Here is a 15,920-nt window from a genome sequence, read left to right on the forward strand (position 1 = left end):
TCCAGCTTGAGAAATGCTGAGTGTATTATTCCTTTTTGGTTTTCTGACTCCAGTTCTTTGCACATTTTGTTGTAATATTTGACTTTGTCTTCTCGAGCGAACCTTGAAATTTTCTATTCAGCTCTTATACCTCCTTATTTCTTCCATTTCCTTTAACATCTTTATGCTGGAAAGCAAGTTTCAGTGTCTCTTCTGACATCCTTTTGACCTTTTCGTTCTTTCTTGTCTTTTTAATGACTTTCTGCTTTCTTGTATGATGTTCTTGATGTCATCCACAACTCTTCTGGCCTTCAGTCTTTACTGTTGTATCAAATCTGTTCTTTAGGTGATCTCTGAATTCAGGTGGGATATATTCAAGGTCATATTTTGTCCCTCATGGATTTGTTTTCATTTTTTTCATCTTCAGTGTGAATTTGCATATGAGCAGTTGATAAACTTTTCTACAGTCTGCCCCTGGCCTTGTTTTGACTGATGATATAGAGTTTTTCCATTGTCTCTTCCCACATATGTAGTAAATTTGATTTCTGTGTATTCCATCTGATGAGGTCCGCGTGTATAATCGTCTGTTATGCTGTCTAAAGAAGGCATTTGAAATGAACAAATCATTGATTTTGCAGAATTCTGTCTTGCAATCTCCAGCATCATTTCTATCACCAAGGTCATATTTTCCAACTACTGATCCTTCCTCTTTGCTCCCAACCTTTGAATTCCAATTACCAGTAATGATCAATACATCTTAATTGCATGTTTGATCAATTTCAAATTGAAGAAGTTGGTAGAATTCTTCTATTTCATCCTCACTGGCTTTAGTGGTTGGTGTCTAAATTTGAATAATAGTGGTATTAACTGGGCTTCCCTGTAGGTGCATGGATATTATCCTATCACAGACAGTGTTGTACCTCACGACTGGTCTGGATGTGTTCTTTGTGACAATGAATGCAACACCGTTCCTCTTCAGTTTGTCATTCCCAGCATAAAAAACCACGTGGCTGTCAGATTCAAAATGGCCAATACCAGTTCATCTCAGCTCACTAATGCCTAAGATGTTGATGTTTATGTGCTGCATTTCATTTTTTATAATTTCCAATTTTCCTAGATTCATACTTAGTACATTCCATGTTCCGATTATTAATGGATTTTGAAAGCTGTTTCTCTTCATTTTGAGTTGTGTCCCATCAGCAAATGAAGGTTCTGCATGTTTTACTCTCATGGTCTTTACTACATTTGCATCATTATAGTCTACTCTACTTTGAGGAGGCAGCTCTTCCCCAGTCACATGTTGAGTGCCTTCCAACGTGACGGGCTCATTTTCCGGCACTATATCTGCCAGTGTTTCTCTGCTATTTATAAGGTGATTTTAAATACCAGCAGGATCACCCATGGTGAGCTTCCAAACAAAGACACTAGGAAGAAGGAGTGACGAATTACTCCCAAATACTTAGTCACTGAAAACCTTATGAATAGCAGAGAGACTGTGTATAGTTCTTCATATTTTAGACTTCTCTTTATAGAGCTGTATAACTGATCCAGTTTGTATGAAATGGAATAATTTGTAATAAAAATAATGTTCTATATACTGTTAAATTTTCCCCCCCTTCTCATAAAAAAGACTCTCTCTTTCAGTTGATTATTTTCTTCAACTTTCTTTTTAATCCAGAGGCTCTATATTGGCAAAACACAAATCCCAGCAGACATCTGGAATATGATTGGACAATAAATAGAACAGCCATAATTCTGGTTATATTTTAAAGAAAGAAAGGAAGGCATATTGTTATTCGATGCCTTGTTGAAACTTAAGTATGCTTAAAGCTATACTGTTCATTCTTTGTTATTAGAGCATATTTTAAAGTAGTTTGGTATTTTCATTGAGGCATCCTTGTTCCTTCTGCCAGTAAGAACTAAAACAACAAAAAAGCAAATGAAACTTGAAGCATATATAACCATTTTTGAATTTTAAAACTAGATTACGTTAAGGAAATATGAGGGGCTTCAACAAGTTCATGGAAAAGGAGAATTAAAAGTTAAAGGATTTTTTTCCATGAACTTTTTGAAGCCTCCTTGTAATAATCTGTTTTAGTTAAATGGTTAGGGGCTTTATAGAGTTTTCTGTTCTATGAAGTATTCAGGGCATTTGAGTGAAACAGTCCACAAGAGGTAGTATTAAGAGAAGGTCCACAGAGTCCTAGTGTGGTGCCATAGGGTAAACAGTCAACCTCAAGGTCAAACTCAACAGCTGCTCCTCTCTAACCCTATATAGGATCGCTATGAGTCACAACTGACTTTACAGCACTTAGCAACAACAATTATCTATCAAAATCCTTCTGGCACCAACCGTATTCACCATTTCATAGCAGTAAGCATATGCTCTTACTGTCTTAACATTGTAGTACTAGGTGATGTTGGAATTGAATGCACCACAGTTATTGAAATGTTGGAAAACCCTACACACCATCTACACCTACAAAATCACCTGTTTTGCTCAGCCAGGAGCATCGGTCAAGATTGATGGCCCTGGTGAGAAAGTTAGGTCTACTGTTGAAGATGTTCACAAACTCAAGTCAATCAAATGCATCGCTGAGGTCTTGGAAGGAAGTTGTCCTGAGTACTTGAGTGAAGACATTCCAGATGATAAAGTGCATGACTGACCAGCAAAAGCAATGGTTCAAATCTTCACAGAGAGGATTATTCCCACCTCCTCCGCACAAGGAGAGGACAGGCTTGGGTAACTTGGACATTGGCTACCCAGAATGGGGGAGGCTACAGAGGCAAGAAGTGACTGGCTTACAAGCTTTCAAGAGGGAACCTAGATCCAGAGGGCGTAGAGCAAGGTAGAATCTCCACTGAGTAGTATCCATTCTGCCTAGTCAGGGCTGATGAAAGCGGATGCGGATAGGTCTCTTGCGATACAATAGCAAATAATTGTTATCAGGACTGAGATTGTAAGGGCTGGAAATGTAAATAAAGGTGGATGTTTTGGGGCAAAGGGAGGGGAGTGATTAACCTTGCAGTCTAGGAGCAGAGGTCCCTGGGACCATCAAAGGAGAAAAGCAGAGAATGGAACCCTATCCAGAGAAGCAGTGATGCCAGGGATGCAGGCAGAGATGATGACGTGGAGAGATGGAGCAGCTGGAAACTTCGGACCTGGAGAGAGAGGGGGGATGGTGTGTGGATGACAGGGGGACAGGCTTACCCGGGTATACCCTTTGGTTGATCGATGATGCATGGAAGAGATTGTAACTATGGCAAGGAAATGATATACAACAGGATCAATGCGAAGCTTATGTCCTCCCATGTAAACTATCACATATTTCACAATAAAGCATTAAAAAAAAAAAAAACTGTTCACAGCGATGACAAAAACTCTCTGCCAGTGTTGTTGTTGTTGTTGTCAGGTGCCATCGAGTCGGAACCGACTCATAGCGACCCCATGCACAGCAGAACGAAACAATGCTCGATCCTGGGCCAACCTCACCACCGCTGCCACCCCCGAGTCCATCAATGATGCCACCTGGCCGATCCATCTCGTTGGAGGTCTTCCTCTTTTTCTCTGACCCTCTACCCTACCCAGCATGACATCCTTCTCCAACGATTGTTTCCTCCGGACTACATGTCCAAAGTAGGAGAGACGAAGCTTAGCCATCCTGGCCTCCAAGGAGCACTCTGGCTGCACTTCTTCCAAAACAGATCTATTGGTTCTTTTGGCAGTCCATGGCACCCTCAGTATTCTCCTCCAACACCACAACTCAAAGGCATCAATTCTTCTACGATCCTCTTTATTCACTGTCCAGCTTTCGCATCCATATGAGGCTATTGAAAACACAATGGCCTGGGTCAGGCGCACCCTAGTCCTCAAGCTGACATCTCTGCTCTTCATCTCTGCCAGTAGTAGCACCATATTGTTCTATGAATTGAATTGACAGAATTCAATCAGACATAGTCATTGTTTTTACTAAAATTTCATGAGGAAATGCCATCCTGTCTCTCTCAATTTGACTATGGGGCTCACTGTCCACCCTTCTGGCTATTACTGAAGCTCGATCTCAACTTTCCAACTGCAGAGACAAGAATTGAAAATGTGTTCTCAGGTTATTTTTAACAGGGAAAGTAAAGTGCATGTGTCCAAAGGAGCTCTGGTAGTGTAGTGGTTACGAATTGGGCTGTGAACCGCAAGGTCAGCAGCTCGAAACTACCAGCTGTTCCACGGGAAAAAGATGAGGGTTTCTGCTCCCGTAAAGATTTACTGCCTTGGAAACCCTATACAGGGTCACTGTGAGTTGGAACCGATTCCACGGCACATAACAACAACAACAACACCCTTAATAAACAGATCTCAAATTTAGGATTAGTTTTGATGTAATTATGTACTCTCCCTGCCCTCTCCTCTCCTCTCAATCCCAGCCCCAGTTAGATGGTTTAACAGAATTTTCATAGAATTCATATGCTCAGTAGGATCAATACTGGACTGCGAACCAAACGGTCAGCTGTTCACACCCACCAACTGCTCCTCAGAAATCCTATACAGGGTCACTGTGAGTCAGAACCGACTTGATGACATTTAACAACAACAACATAATATAACTAAATCTTTGAATGTGGTTACAATAGTTAAAAGAGAAAATAAGAGAAGAAATTATTATTGCTGACTTAAATAAACAATAGCAAGGGAGGATGGGAACTTTTGTAGAACAAACTGATCTACAAAATATTTTTTTGATCTTTAATATTTTCTGATTGCTGAGCTTAATAAAACAGTTTTCTTTTCTCTCTTCTCCTAGATAATGCTACTTGGAAATGTTGACTGCTTTTCATGTATCAAATAACTTGATTTACTTTTGGGTTATGTAATTATTTAATGCGATTATAGACAATTACAATTAGGACTACTTAGTTGATGCTGTTTCATAATCTCATTATTTTGATTACAACTAGAAGCTTAAGAATTCATATTCTGATGCAGGACTCAAAACAGGCATAATTCATTCTGGCACAAAAAGTTCATTTCGAAGAGGAGGACAAATGCGGGTGTCTGGGAAACCAATTGCATGTCCCATAATGCACTGTAACAAGCAGTTTGACAATGGACACCTTCTCTTAGGACACTTGAAAAGGTAAGTATGATAAGTATGATATTCAGACTAGATGATGAAGATCAAATCAGTTACTAAGTGATTTTGTAACATGAAAGCAAGATTATGATTATAACATTATACTCAATATAGGTAATGTGGTAGACTTCAAGGTCAATTTGAACCACAAGCTGGCAATTCAGACTCGCAGCTGCTCCTTGTAAACTCCACACAAGGTTGCTATCAGTTGAAATTAACTCGACAGCACTTAACGTAGTGATATAATTGGAGTCCTAGTGTGTGTGCTGTAAGGTAAACACTGAACTGTTTAACTGCATGGTTGGAATTAAAACCCACCAGCTACTCTTTGAAAACCCTATACAGGGTCAGAACTAACTTTATGGTACTTAATAACAATATTATAATTATTTTCAGTTTATATTTGTTATGGTTCCAGAAAGGCTCGATAGAAGCCAGATTTTCTAGCGATATTCTGTCTTTATAGATGCAATCATTAAATGCGTTTTTTCATGATATATCTTCATAAATTTTTAAACAGGCTTCTTACACTGATATGTAGTTGTATGAATTTTAGAGAAATCTAGCTCATAAATGCCAGTTTCAAGAAACAGAACAAAGATACTTGGTCAGCCCCAAAAAAGTAATATGGTATTAGGAAATAAATGATAAAAACAGGACAAATGAAGTAAAATTAACAAGAAGGAAGTATTCTTTTATCAAATCCAGTTTATCATTTACTGTATTGTTTAATAGTTGTTGCTGTTGTGTTAAGTGCTGTCATGTCATTTCTGAATCAGTGAATCCTTTATAGGGATTCCAGGGAGCAGCTGATGTGTTTGAACTATTGACCATGCAGTTCACACAAACCTTGAGTCCAGTCCTACCACACCAAGACTCAGATAAAGAGGCATTCAATATTTTGATCGTCACAGTCATCTCTGGTTTGATTCTTATAGTTCAAAGATAAGAAATTGAGAAGTTCAAGACTGTTTTCTAATTTCTCACTCTACTTGATTGCTCAGCTGCTAATTGAAAAGTTGGAGATTTGAGTCCACCCAGAGGCATCTCAGAGAAAGGCCTGTTGAACTAAAAAAAAAAACCAAACAGCCATTGGAAATCATATTGAGCTCATTTCTACCTTCACACACATGGGGTTACCATAAGTCATAATCACTTGACTGCATGTAACAGTATTAATTTCACATGCCTTGCCTTATATTGAGAGACCCCTAGAGGGAGCTAGAGCATTGTATAAATAATTGGGTATTACTATACCTTAATTGGATCCTGGTGTGGTGCTGTGGGTTAATGTGCCAGACTGCAGAGCCGTTTAAACTGCAAGGTCGGTGGTTCAAGCTCACCAGCTGCTCCTTGGAAACCCTATACAGGGTCGCTATGGGTCAGAACCGACTCGACAGCATACAACAACAACAGCATATCTTAATTACTTAAAGTTTTTGAGGCTGTTTAAAACGGCAGATATTCGTTAAAGGATTAAAATAAACATTAAATAAAGGACCAAAAACTATTTATAGATATAAAGATGTCCCTGAAATCTTAACATGAGATTATTATTTAAATGGTTGCCTGGCATTTGGGAGCCACTTAATTTTTCTTGAATATAAAGAACTTTATTTCAGTAAAGAAATGTGAAGTTGTGTGTGTGTATGTGTGTTTAACCTAAAATGGAGCAATAGTTCAGTCCCTTTTCTAATGTCATCTCTCTTTTGCTAACTAGGTTTGATCACTCTCCATGTGATCCAACAATTACACTACATGGACCTTCTGTCAATTCCTTTGCTTGTGTAATATGTTACAAAAATTTTGTCACTCAACAACAGTATCGGGATCACCTTTTAGCTAAGGTAAGAACCACATCCTAAGTTAAAACTAGGTGTCTTTCTAGAGAATCATGGTGTAGGATGTAGATTTCTTGGTGCTGTCAAGATTGCAGTCACCAGTGATGCAAACAACTATCAAAATTATGGTTTTCTGCTGTAAGTAAAATGATTTGAAGCATTAAATTTTGTTGGCAGCTGATAGCTAAAAGACACCATTTAAGAGGTGCTTCAGAAGAAAGCTCTGGCAATATCCTGGTCAAAAAATTAACCAATGAAAGCCACGTGGAACATAGTTACACTCCAGCCTACATGAAGTTTTCATGAGTTGGAAGTGACTGGACATAAACTGGTTTTGCTGATTTTGTTTTGTATCCTTTCACTGTAGTAAACACTCAGTGTATGCTGAATACTTAAGTCCTCCCTAGCAAACCATTGAAGAGTCCTGATGTGGCGCTGTGGGCTAATGCATCAGACTGCAAAGTCGCTTGAACTTCAAGGTCGGAGCTTCAAGCTCACCAGCTGCTCCTGGAAACCCTATACAGGGACACTATGGGTCAGAATCGACTAGACAACACTTAACAACAACAACAGTGAACCATTGAACCTTAGCATGGTTTTGTGCACTCCAGACACAGGTAGCAACCTGATTGTAAAAGCACAGGATTTTAAATTTGATATTGGCAAATAGGGGGACTCTTACAAGATGGTAACATGATAAATCATATAATGCTTTAGACATTTAGAGTTGGAAGACATTTTAGTCTAGAATTGTAGATTAAGCCCTGGAGTATACTAGCCATATGGTCAACAGTGCTATATAATTGGCCCTTCTTCATCCTGCCAATTGAAAATAAAGGGAAGGAAGACTAATAAAGTGGTCAAAGTAATCCCTCAAAGGCTAGAAGGAAGTTTAAATGTGCTATTTACATAGCATGTACATTGTATTATAAGTAATTTAAGGATGATTCAAAGCATACAGGAGGATGTGGATTGCTTATATACAAGTACTACATCATAGTATGTATGTAAGAGGAAGTCCTTTTGTGGCTCTGTCAGTTAATGCATTGGACTGCAAGGTCAATGGTTCAAGCTTACCAGAAACTTGGAAACCCTGTACAGGGTCACTCTGAGTTGGAACTGATTCCATGGCACTTAACAACAACAACAGCAATTGTGTAAGAGACATGAGCATCTTCAGATTTTGGTATTGTCGGGGGACCCTGAAACTAATCCCCTGTGAATACTAAAGGGTGACTATATACTTTTTATATGTACATTTTATTATGCTTTGTATATACTAATTGCACATTTTCCTTCTGTTGAATAAACAATTTTAATAAGTTCTGTATTGAACTGACAGTTGAACTAAAGATTTAAATTTTATCTTTTGCGTTTTTCAAGTAGTAAATGCCTTATAATTTAGAATTTTCTTATTGAAATGCAAAATTTCCTCCTGGGTGTTTTTTCTGTTGTGGTACTTAACAAATTAAAATGAAGGGTAATAGTGCAAAGTGTATAGAATTTATCATCAAAGACATAAAGCTGGATTTGAATGGTAGCTATATATCTTCGAGAGATATAGTGGGAGGGAGGGTTAAGGTTAAGTTGGTTAATTTCATCTGAATTTCAGTTTTCTCTCTTGTTGATAATGAAAATAGTACTTCATGAGGTTGTTATGTAGATGAATGGAAAAATATGTTTAGAAACCCTAATGAGATGCTTGGCATGTGGTAGATATATTTAATATAAATACAATTTTTCTGTTCCTCCTCCTGTTGCTTCAGGTAAGCACAGCACAACTATTTTGATATTCTTTGTGTTCATGATTTTAAATCTCAGAAGGCACAACGTAAGTTTTAAGACAATTACTCTGAGGATCTGTAATCCATTAACGGAGTTACATTATCTTTATATACACGCACTTATCTATGTAAATGGGTACTGGCTTGGTGCTGCAGGATCAGCACTTGACTGCTTACCATGAGGTTAGTGGTTCAAACTCATCAACTACTCTTCAGATACCCTATACACAGTTCACTGTGAGTAGGAATCAACTCGACGGCACTTATCAACAACAACAATATGCATGATTATGTACTATTTTCCCCTAATTTGAAGGTAAAGGAAGTTCTTAACTAAGTGAAAACGTAGAAATTCAAAAAATGACATGCCTGTTTTACTAAATAAAATATTTTAAACTTAAAAAAGGTATTTGGAAAAATATTTACAACAGAGAATGAGGCAGGTCAGTTTGGGATACAACAAATGATATAAATTGAACAGGAGGGGAGAAAACCAAACCAATTGAGAAATGATGCAAAGAACATAAAATAAACAGTGCACAGAGGCATGCATCCAGATAGTTGACTAATATATGAAGAAATGTTCACATTCTCGAGTAGACAGGGAAATGCAGCTTAAAGCGACAATGAGTATCAACTCATTGGCAAGAATTTTAAAAACTCATATATTGCTACCAGGTTCTTTAAACATTTAAATATGTGTACCCTTCAGTCCAACAAGGCTATTGCTGATAAAGAAAAGTAGTAAAGAACATATGTTCAAGGAGGTTTAGATCACTGTTTATATTGACAATAAAAACTAGAAATGAATGTTTGATTAAATCACAGTAGACCCACAATCATAAAGATTGAATTCCAGTTGATTTTTAGGGATTGCCATTAGGTTTTGTGAAATAAGAAGTCTAAAGCAGAGGGTCTGTAAAATGGAGCAATGTTTGATAAAGCATGGACATTGCATTTTATATGTTATATATACATATTTTTGTAACTGATAGCCCTGGAGAAGTTTACATGGAAGAATGCATATATTTGTAAACATAGGTTTTGGGGACAACATGTTAAGTGCTGTGGAGTCGGTTGCAACTCATAGCAACCCTGTATAGGGTTTCCACGTAGAAGCTTGTGGGTGTGAACTGCTGAACTTGTAGTTTACAATCCAGTGCTAATCTGACAGTGCTACACCAGTAGGGAACAAAACAAAACATTAGAGAAAGTTTACGTGATATGAACACATTTATATATTTATGTAATGCATACGGGTGTGTATGAAAAATACATAGAAAGCAAATATGCATCTATGTTTATTGTCACAGAAACATGCTTCTAATTTGTTGTTTTTTGTTATTTTCTTTTAGTGAGAGTGAGGTTTTCTTTATAAGATTTTGCAAAATTTGGCGCCCAACTCCCAACAGTAGACAACGGGCAGACACCTCTAATTTGTTTTTAAGGGAATAAAATAACAAAATTTCATTATATTACCTCAGTTACCAAAAACAAAACAAAAAAACCTGACCATTCACATTCAGGAAAACAGCTTTTATGTTAGAAATTGATAAGGATTTAGAGGACAGTGAGTTTGTTAGTGGGTGAGAAACAACGCAGAACAGAAGAGGATAAGAATGGCTGCATAACTTGTCACTGAATTGTTAGTGTACAAATTGCTGAATTCGTGTAATATGTTTTGCTATGTGTAGTTTCCACAACAAAATAAAAAATTGATATAAAATATTTCAAAGATAAATAGGAGTTACTGAAAGCTAATTTTAAGCATTGAATATTGATTTCAGTTGTCTATAATACAACTTTGCATTATATTTTAGGAAGCTGCAGATGATGGACATAAAAACAACCTTCTTCCTCAGATTATCCAGTGTTTTGCATGTCCAAATTGTTTCCTTCTTTTTAACAGCAAGGATGAGTGTTTCAAGCATATGTCTGGAAAGAATCATTTCCTTCAGAGTTTTAAACTGAGTGGTATGTTAAAAAATATTAGACTAAGCTTTGCTGATTTATCAATCTTAGTTAATTTTTGAGATTAATTATCCTATGTTATTTTGGAAACCATAACATTGAAACATATATAAACAATTCTTAATTTTTTAAGATTCTCAACATTTTTCTGTACCTAAGAATAAGATTTATTTACTTTGGGAAGAAAACATTTATTCAGGAAAATGTTCATATAGCCATGATATCTGGATAGCTGTTGTTTCTCTACCCTTATGCCTCCAGTTTTAATTCAGGGATGAATTCATCATCATTAGCAATTAGATTCAAACCCACCAGTCGTTCCTCAGAAACGCTGTACCAGGATCACTATGCTTCAAAACTGACATGATGGCACTTAACAACAATGGCAATTAGGCTAGAAAATAGTTTCCCATAGATTTTTATCATATAAATAGCTGTTTTACTTACTCCAACTGAAGTTGAAAAAGGCAGTGGGGAGGAAGGTTGGGTTACCCTATATGCCAAGAACATTTTAAGTTAGTTTATTTTGTTTTACAGATAACAAAAGATTAGCACATCCAATATCATTTCCATCTTTTGCAAAGAAACTTTTGATCAGCCTCTGCAAAGATGTTCCATTTCAAGTCAAGTGTGTGGCTTGCCACCAGACACTATATTCTCACATGGAGCTCACTGCTCATTTCAGGTTTGTATAGCTCTGGTCTTGGGTTGTAAGGGAATATTTTATTATTATTTTAAATAATATTGTACTTGAAGTGAAGATTTAAACAGCAGTTTAAGTTCCTATTTTAACAGCTTCTGCAACATTTATTTAGTGACATTAGTTACATCTGTATACTGTGTGGACATTCTCATTCTTTTTGTGTAAGATAATCTTAATGGAATGTTCATTAGCAGCATGAGTCAGCAATTCAGCATTTTATTCAATCCTTTTAAAGTGAGACTGACCATTTACCTTGGAAGGAATTAAAAATTTCTGAAAGGCGTCAGAAATTTTGAAAATGTGAATGTATTAATATTGCTGTCAACATAAAACAAATTAACATTTCTTTGTTGGTAAGTATGTGTATTCTGTATTACCTTTAGTAAAACTTTACTCTCATGGGATATCAAAGAGATTGTCCAATAATTTCCGCATTCCTTTGGGTCACCTTTCTTTGGAATAGGCACAGATACGGATCTCTTCTAATCATTTTGACAGAGATGAGTGAGTGCCTTCAGTGCGGCCTCACTTTCTTGAAAGATTTCAATTTTTATTCCATTAATTCCTGGCGCCTTGTTCTGTACCAGTTCCTTCAGTGTACCTTGGACTTCCTCCTTCATTATCATTGGCTCTTGATCATATGCTACCTCTTGAAACGGTTGAACATTAACCATTTCCCTTTGGTACAATAACTCTGTGTATTCCTAACATCTTCTTTGATGCTTTTTGCATCAGCCAATCATTTGCCCAGAGAATCTTTCAGTAATGAAAGTCGAGGCTTGAAATTTTTCTTCAGTTCCTCCAGCTTGAGAAATGCTCCGTGTGTTCGTCCTTTTTGGTTTTCTGACTCCAGAAATTTGCACATTTTGTTGTAATATTTGGCTTTATCTTCTCGAGCTGATCTTTGAAATTTTCTGTTCATTTCTTGGACCTCCTCATTTCTTCCATTTGCTTTAGCATCTCTACGCTGGAGAGCAAGTTTCAGTGTCTCTTCTGACTTCCATTTTGACCTTTTCCTTCTTTCTTGTCTTCTCAATGACTTTTTGTTTTCTTCTTACATGATGATCTTGATGTCATCCCACAACTCTTCTGGTTTTTGTTCTGTAGTGTTTAATGTATGAAAGCTGTTCTTCAGATCATCTCTAAATTCAAGTGGGATATATTCAAGATCATATTTTGGCTCTTGTGGACTTGTTTTCATTTTCTTCAGCTTCAGTTTGAATTTGCATTTGAGTAATTGATGGTCTGTTCCACAGTCTGCCCCTTGCCTTGTTTTGACTGATGATATAGAGCGTTCCCATTGTCTCTTTCCACAGATGTGTCAATTTGATTTCTGTGTATTCCATCTGGTGAGGTCCATGTGTATAGTCATCTCTTTTGCTGTCTAAAGAAGGTATTTGAAATGAACAAATCATTGATTTTGCAGAATTCTATCATGAGATCTCCAGCAGCATTTCTATCACCAAGGCCATATTTTCCAACTACTGATCCTTCCTCTTTGCTCCCAACCTTTGAATTCCAATCACCAGTAATGAGCAATACATTTTGATTGCATGTTTGATTAATTTCAGATTGAAGAAGTTGGTAGAATTCTTCTATTTTATTCTTACTGGCTTTAGTGGTTGATGCATAAATTTGAATAATAGTGGTATTAACTGGTCTTCCCTGTAGGCACATGGATATTATACTATCACAGACAGCAGTGTACCTTGTGACTAATCTGGATATGTTCTTTTTGACGATGAATGCAACGCCATTCCTCTTCAGTTTGTCATTTCTGGCATAGTAAACCATGTGGTCATCAGATTCAAAATGGCTAATACCAGTCCATTTCAGCTCACTAATGCCTAAAATAGTGATGTTTATGTGTTACATTTCATTTTTTACAACTTCCGTTTTTCCTAGATTCATACTTCGTACGTTCCATGTTCTGATTTTCAGTGGATGTTTATAGCTGTTTCTCTTCATTTTGAGTTGTGTCCCTTCAGCAAATGAAGGTCCCGCGGGCTTTTCTCCCATGGGCTTTACATCATTTGTGTCATCACGGTCAACTCTACTTTGAGGACGCAGGTCTTCCCAGTTACATTTTGATTGCCATCCAACTTGAGGGGCTCATTTTCTGGCACTATATCTGACAATATTTTTTCCTGCTATTCATAAGGTTTTCAGGGACTAACTATTCGGAAGTAGTTATTCACTCCTTCCCTTCTTCCTCGTTTGTCTTTGTTTGGAAGTTCATCTGAATCTTATCCACCATGGGTGACCCTGCTGGTATTTAAAATACCAGGGACATAGCTTTCAGAGTCACAGCAACTCACAAGCCACCACAGTGACAGATGAGTGGTGACATACGTTATCTACAACTCAGAAATGGAGGGTGAGAAAGGTTGAACAAATGAAGATTATGATCATTGTCACTGAATTGTACATGTAGAGACAATTTAATTGGTATATAATTTGCTGTATATCAATGGTAACAAAATTTTTTTTAATAAATTAAAAGAAATAAATAATTTCTAAAGATTTGGGGAGTTAATTTCTAAATATTCAGGGTTTTATTATATTTTTCTTAATGGATGTATTTACCTTTTATATGTATCGAAAGTTCCTCTTTGTCCCTAATAGCCTCATCATGCAGTCAATTTTGTTTAATGTCCCCTCGTTCTTTGTGCTGTTTTTATCAAACAGTTTGGCTTTTAGGTGTCATAAGCCCCGGAATTCACATAGCATAAAATAAACCCTTTTAAAGTATACAATTCAGTGATTTTTTTTAGTGTAATTTGCTATGCTATACAACCATCATCACCATTTAATTTCCGAACATTTTAATCATCCCCCAAATCCTATGCCTATTCATAATCATTCCCCATTCACCTCTTCCACCAGTGCCTGACAACCACTAATAGGATTTGCGTATTTTGTACATCCTTGTAAATGTAGGCCTATTAAATATGGATTTTGGTTACTAGATTTTTCCATTTAGCATAATGTTTTCAAGGTTAATCCAGGTTGCAACTTGTGTTATTGCTTCATTTGTATTTTCAAAAATATTCTATTTTTTGGATATACCAAATTAAACCTACTTCTGTAGAGGTGTTTGTCACTCTTAACGACTTTGGAGGACAGAGTAGAATTGCCCCATAGGGTTCTCAAGGCTTTAAATCTTTGCAGAACGTATCTTGCCACACCTGTTACCTGTGCAGAGAATAGTGAGTTCAACCTGCCAGCCATTTCTCAACTGAATGTTTTAGCCAGTGTGCCAACATCCATTGTTCATTAGTTCATTGGTTGATAGGTATTTAGGTTGTTTCCACTTTAGTGCAATTTTAAGCAATGCTACTATAAACATAAGTCCAAGCCTTTTGCATGGACAGTTTTTCCCTGGTTCTCTTGAGTGAAATTGCTGTTTAACTTTATGAGGAACTGCTAAACTTTTTCAGGTATACTAGTGTGGCACTTTACAGTAAGCTTTTGACAGCTAAGTACAAGGTCAGTGGTTCAAACCCACCAGCCACTCCTCGGAAACCCTATACAGGGTTGCTATGATTCAGAACAGACTAGATGGTACTTAACAACAATAACCAGCGATATTGAACATTTTTCAAGTACTTATTTGCCATTTGTGTATCTTTGCAGAAATAGATATTCAAGTCTTTTTTCAATTTTTTATTTGAATTGTGTTTTTTTATTGTTTTATTTGTAAGATGTTTTAAATATATTTTAGGTTCCAGTTCCTTATCTGATAATGCAGTTTGCAAATAATTCTCCCATTCTGTGGGTTGCCTTATTTTCTTGATAAAGCTCTTTATAACACAAATTTTTTTAGTTTTTATGAAGTTGAGTTTATCTGCTTTCCTTTTAATTAGACTCTTTTTTAAGTAAAAGAAATGGGCCTTTATATTTTTTATTGTGGTAAAAATATATAACATAGAACTCACCATTTTAACCGTTTTTTAGTTTACAATTCAATAGCATAAAGTACATTTACAGTGTTTTGTAACCATCACTCCTATTTCCAGATTATTATTATTTTTTTATCCCAAACAAACTCGGTACTCATTAAACAATTTATGGTCAGCCCCTTGTAACCTATGTTTACTTTCTATCTCTATGAAACCTCATATAAGTAGAATCATTTACTACTTGTCTTTTTGTATCTGGCTTACTTTGCTTAGCTTAATGTCTTCAAGATTCATCCATATTGTGGTGGTGGTGGTGGTGGTTATGTGCCGTGGAGCCTGTTCCGACTTATAGTGACTCTGTACAGGGTTTCCGAGGCTGTAAATCTTTACCCGGAGCAGAAAGCCTCATATTTCTCCCATGGAACAGCTGGTAGTTTCCAACTGCTGACTCTTAGGTTTAGCAGCCCGACTCATAACCACTACACTACCAGAGCTCCTTATCCATATTGTAGCATGTATCAAAACTTCAGTCCGTTTTATGACTGCAAAATATTCATTTGGAGTCCTGGTGTGGCACTGTAGGATAAACACTAGGCTGCAAGGTCAGTTTGAAC

General features: G+C 36.7%; 1 protein-coding gene across 1 annotated transcript in view; it reads left to right on the forward strand.

Moving 5' to 3' along the window:
• The window catches only part of ZNF451 (zinc finger protein 451), a 47,466-nt gene that overhangs the window by 18,222 nt on the left and 13,324 nt on the right, over positions 1 to 15,920 (forward strand). Inside the window, exons 5-8 of the mRNA XM_006835778.1 lie at positions 4,930 to 5,108; positions 6,826 to 6,952; positions 10,551 to 10,704; positions 11,239 to 11,386. Of these exons, the coding sequence (XP_006835841.1) occupies positions 4,930 to 5,108; positions 6,826 to 6,952; positions 10,551 to 10,704; positions 11,239 to 11,386 (608 nt within the window). The remainder of the gene's footprint in view (positions 1 to 4,929; positions 5,109 to 6,825; positions 6,953 to 10,550; positions 10,705 to 11,238; positions 11,387 to 15,920) is intronic.

Source organism: Chrysochloris asiatica, unplaced genomic scaffold, assembly GCF_000296735.1.
Source record: "Chrysochloris asiatica unplaced genomic scaffold, ChrAsi1.0 scaffold00019, whole genome shotgun sequence".
NCBI classification, from domain to species: domain Eukaryota; kingdom Metazoa; phylum Chordata; class Mammalia; order Afrosoricida; family Chrysochloridae; genus Chrysochloris; species Chrysochloris asiatica.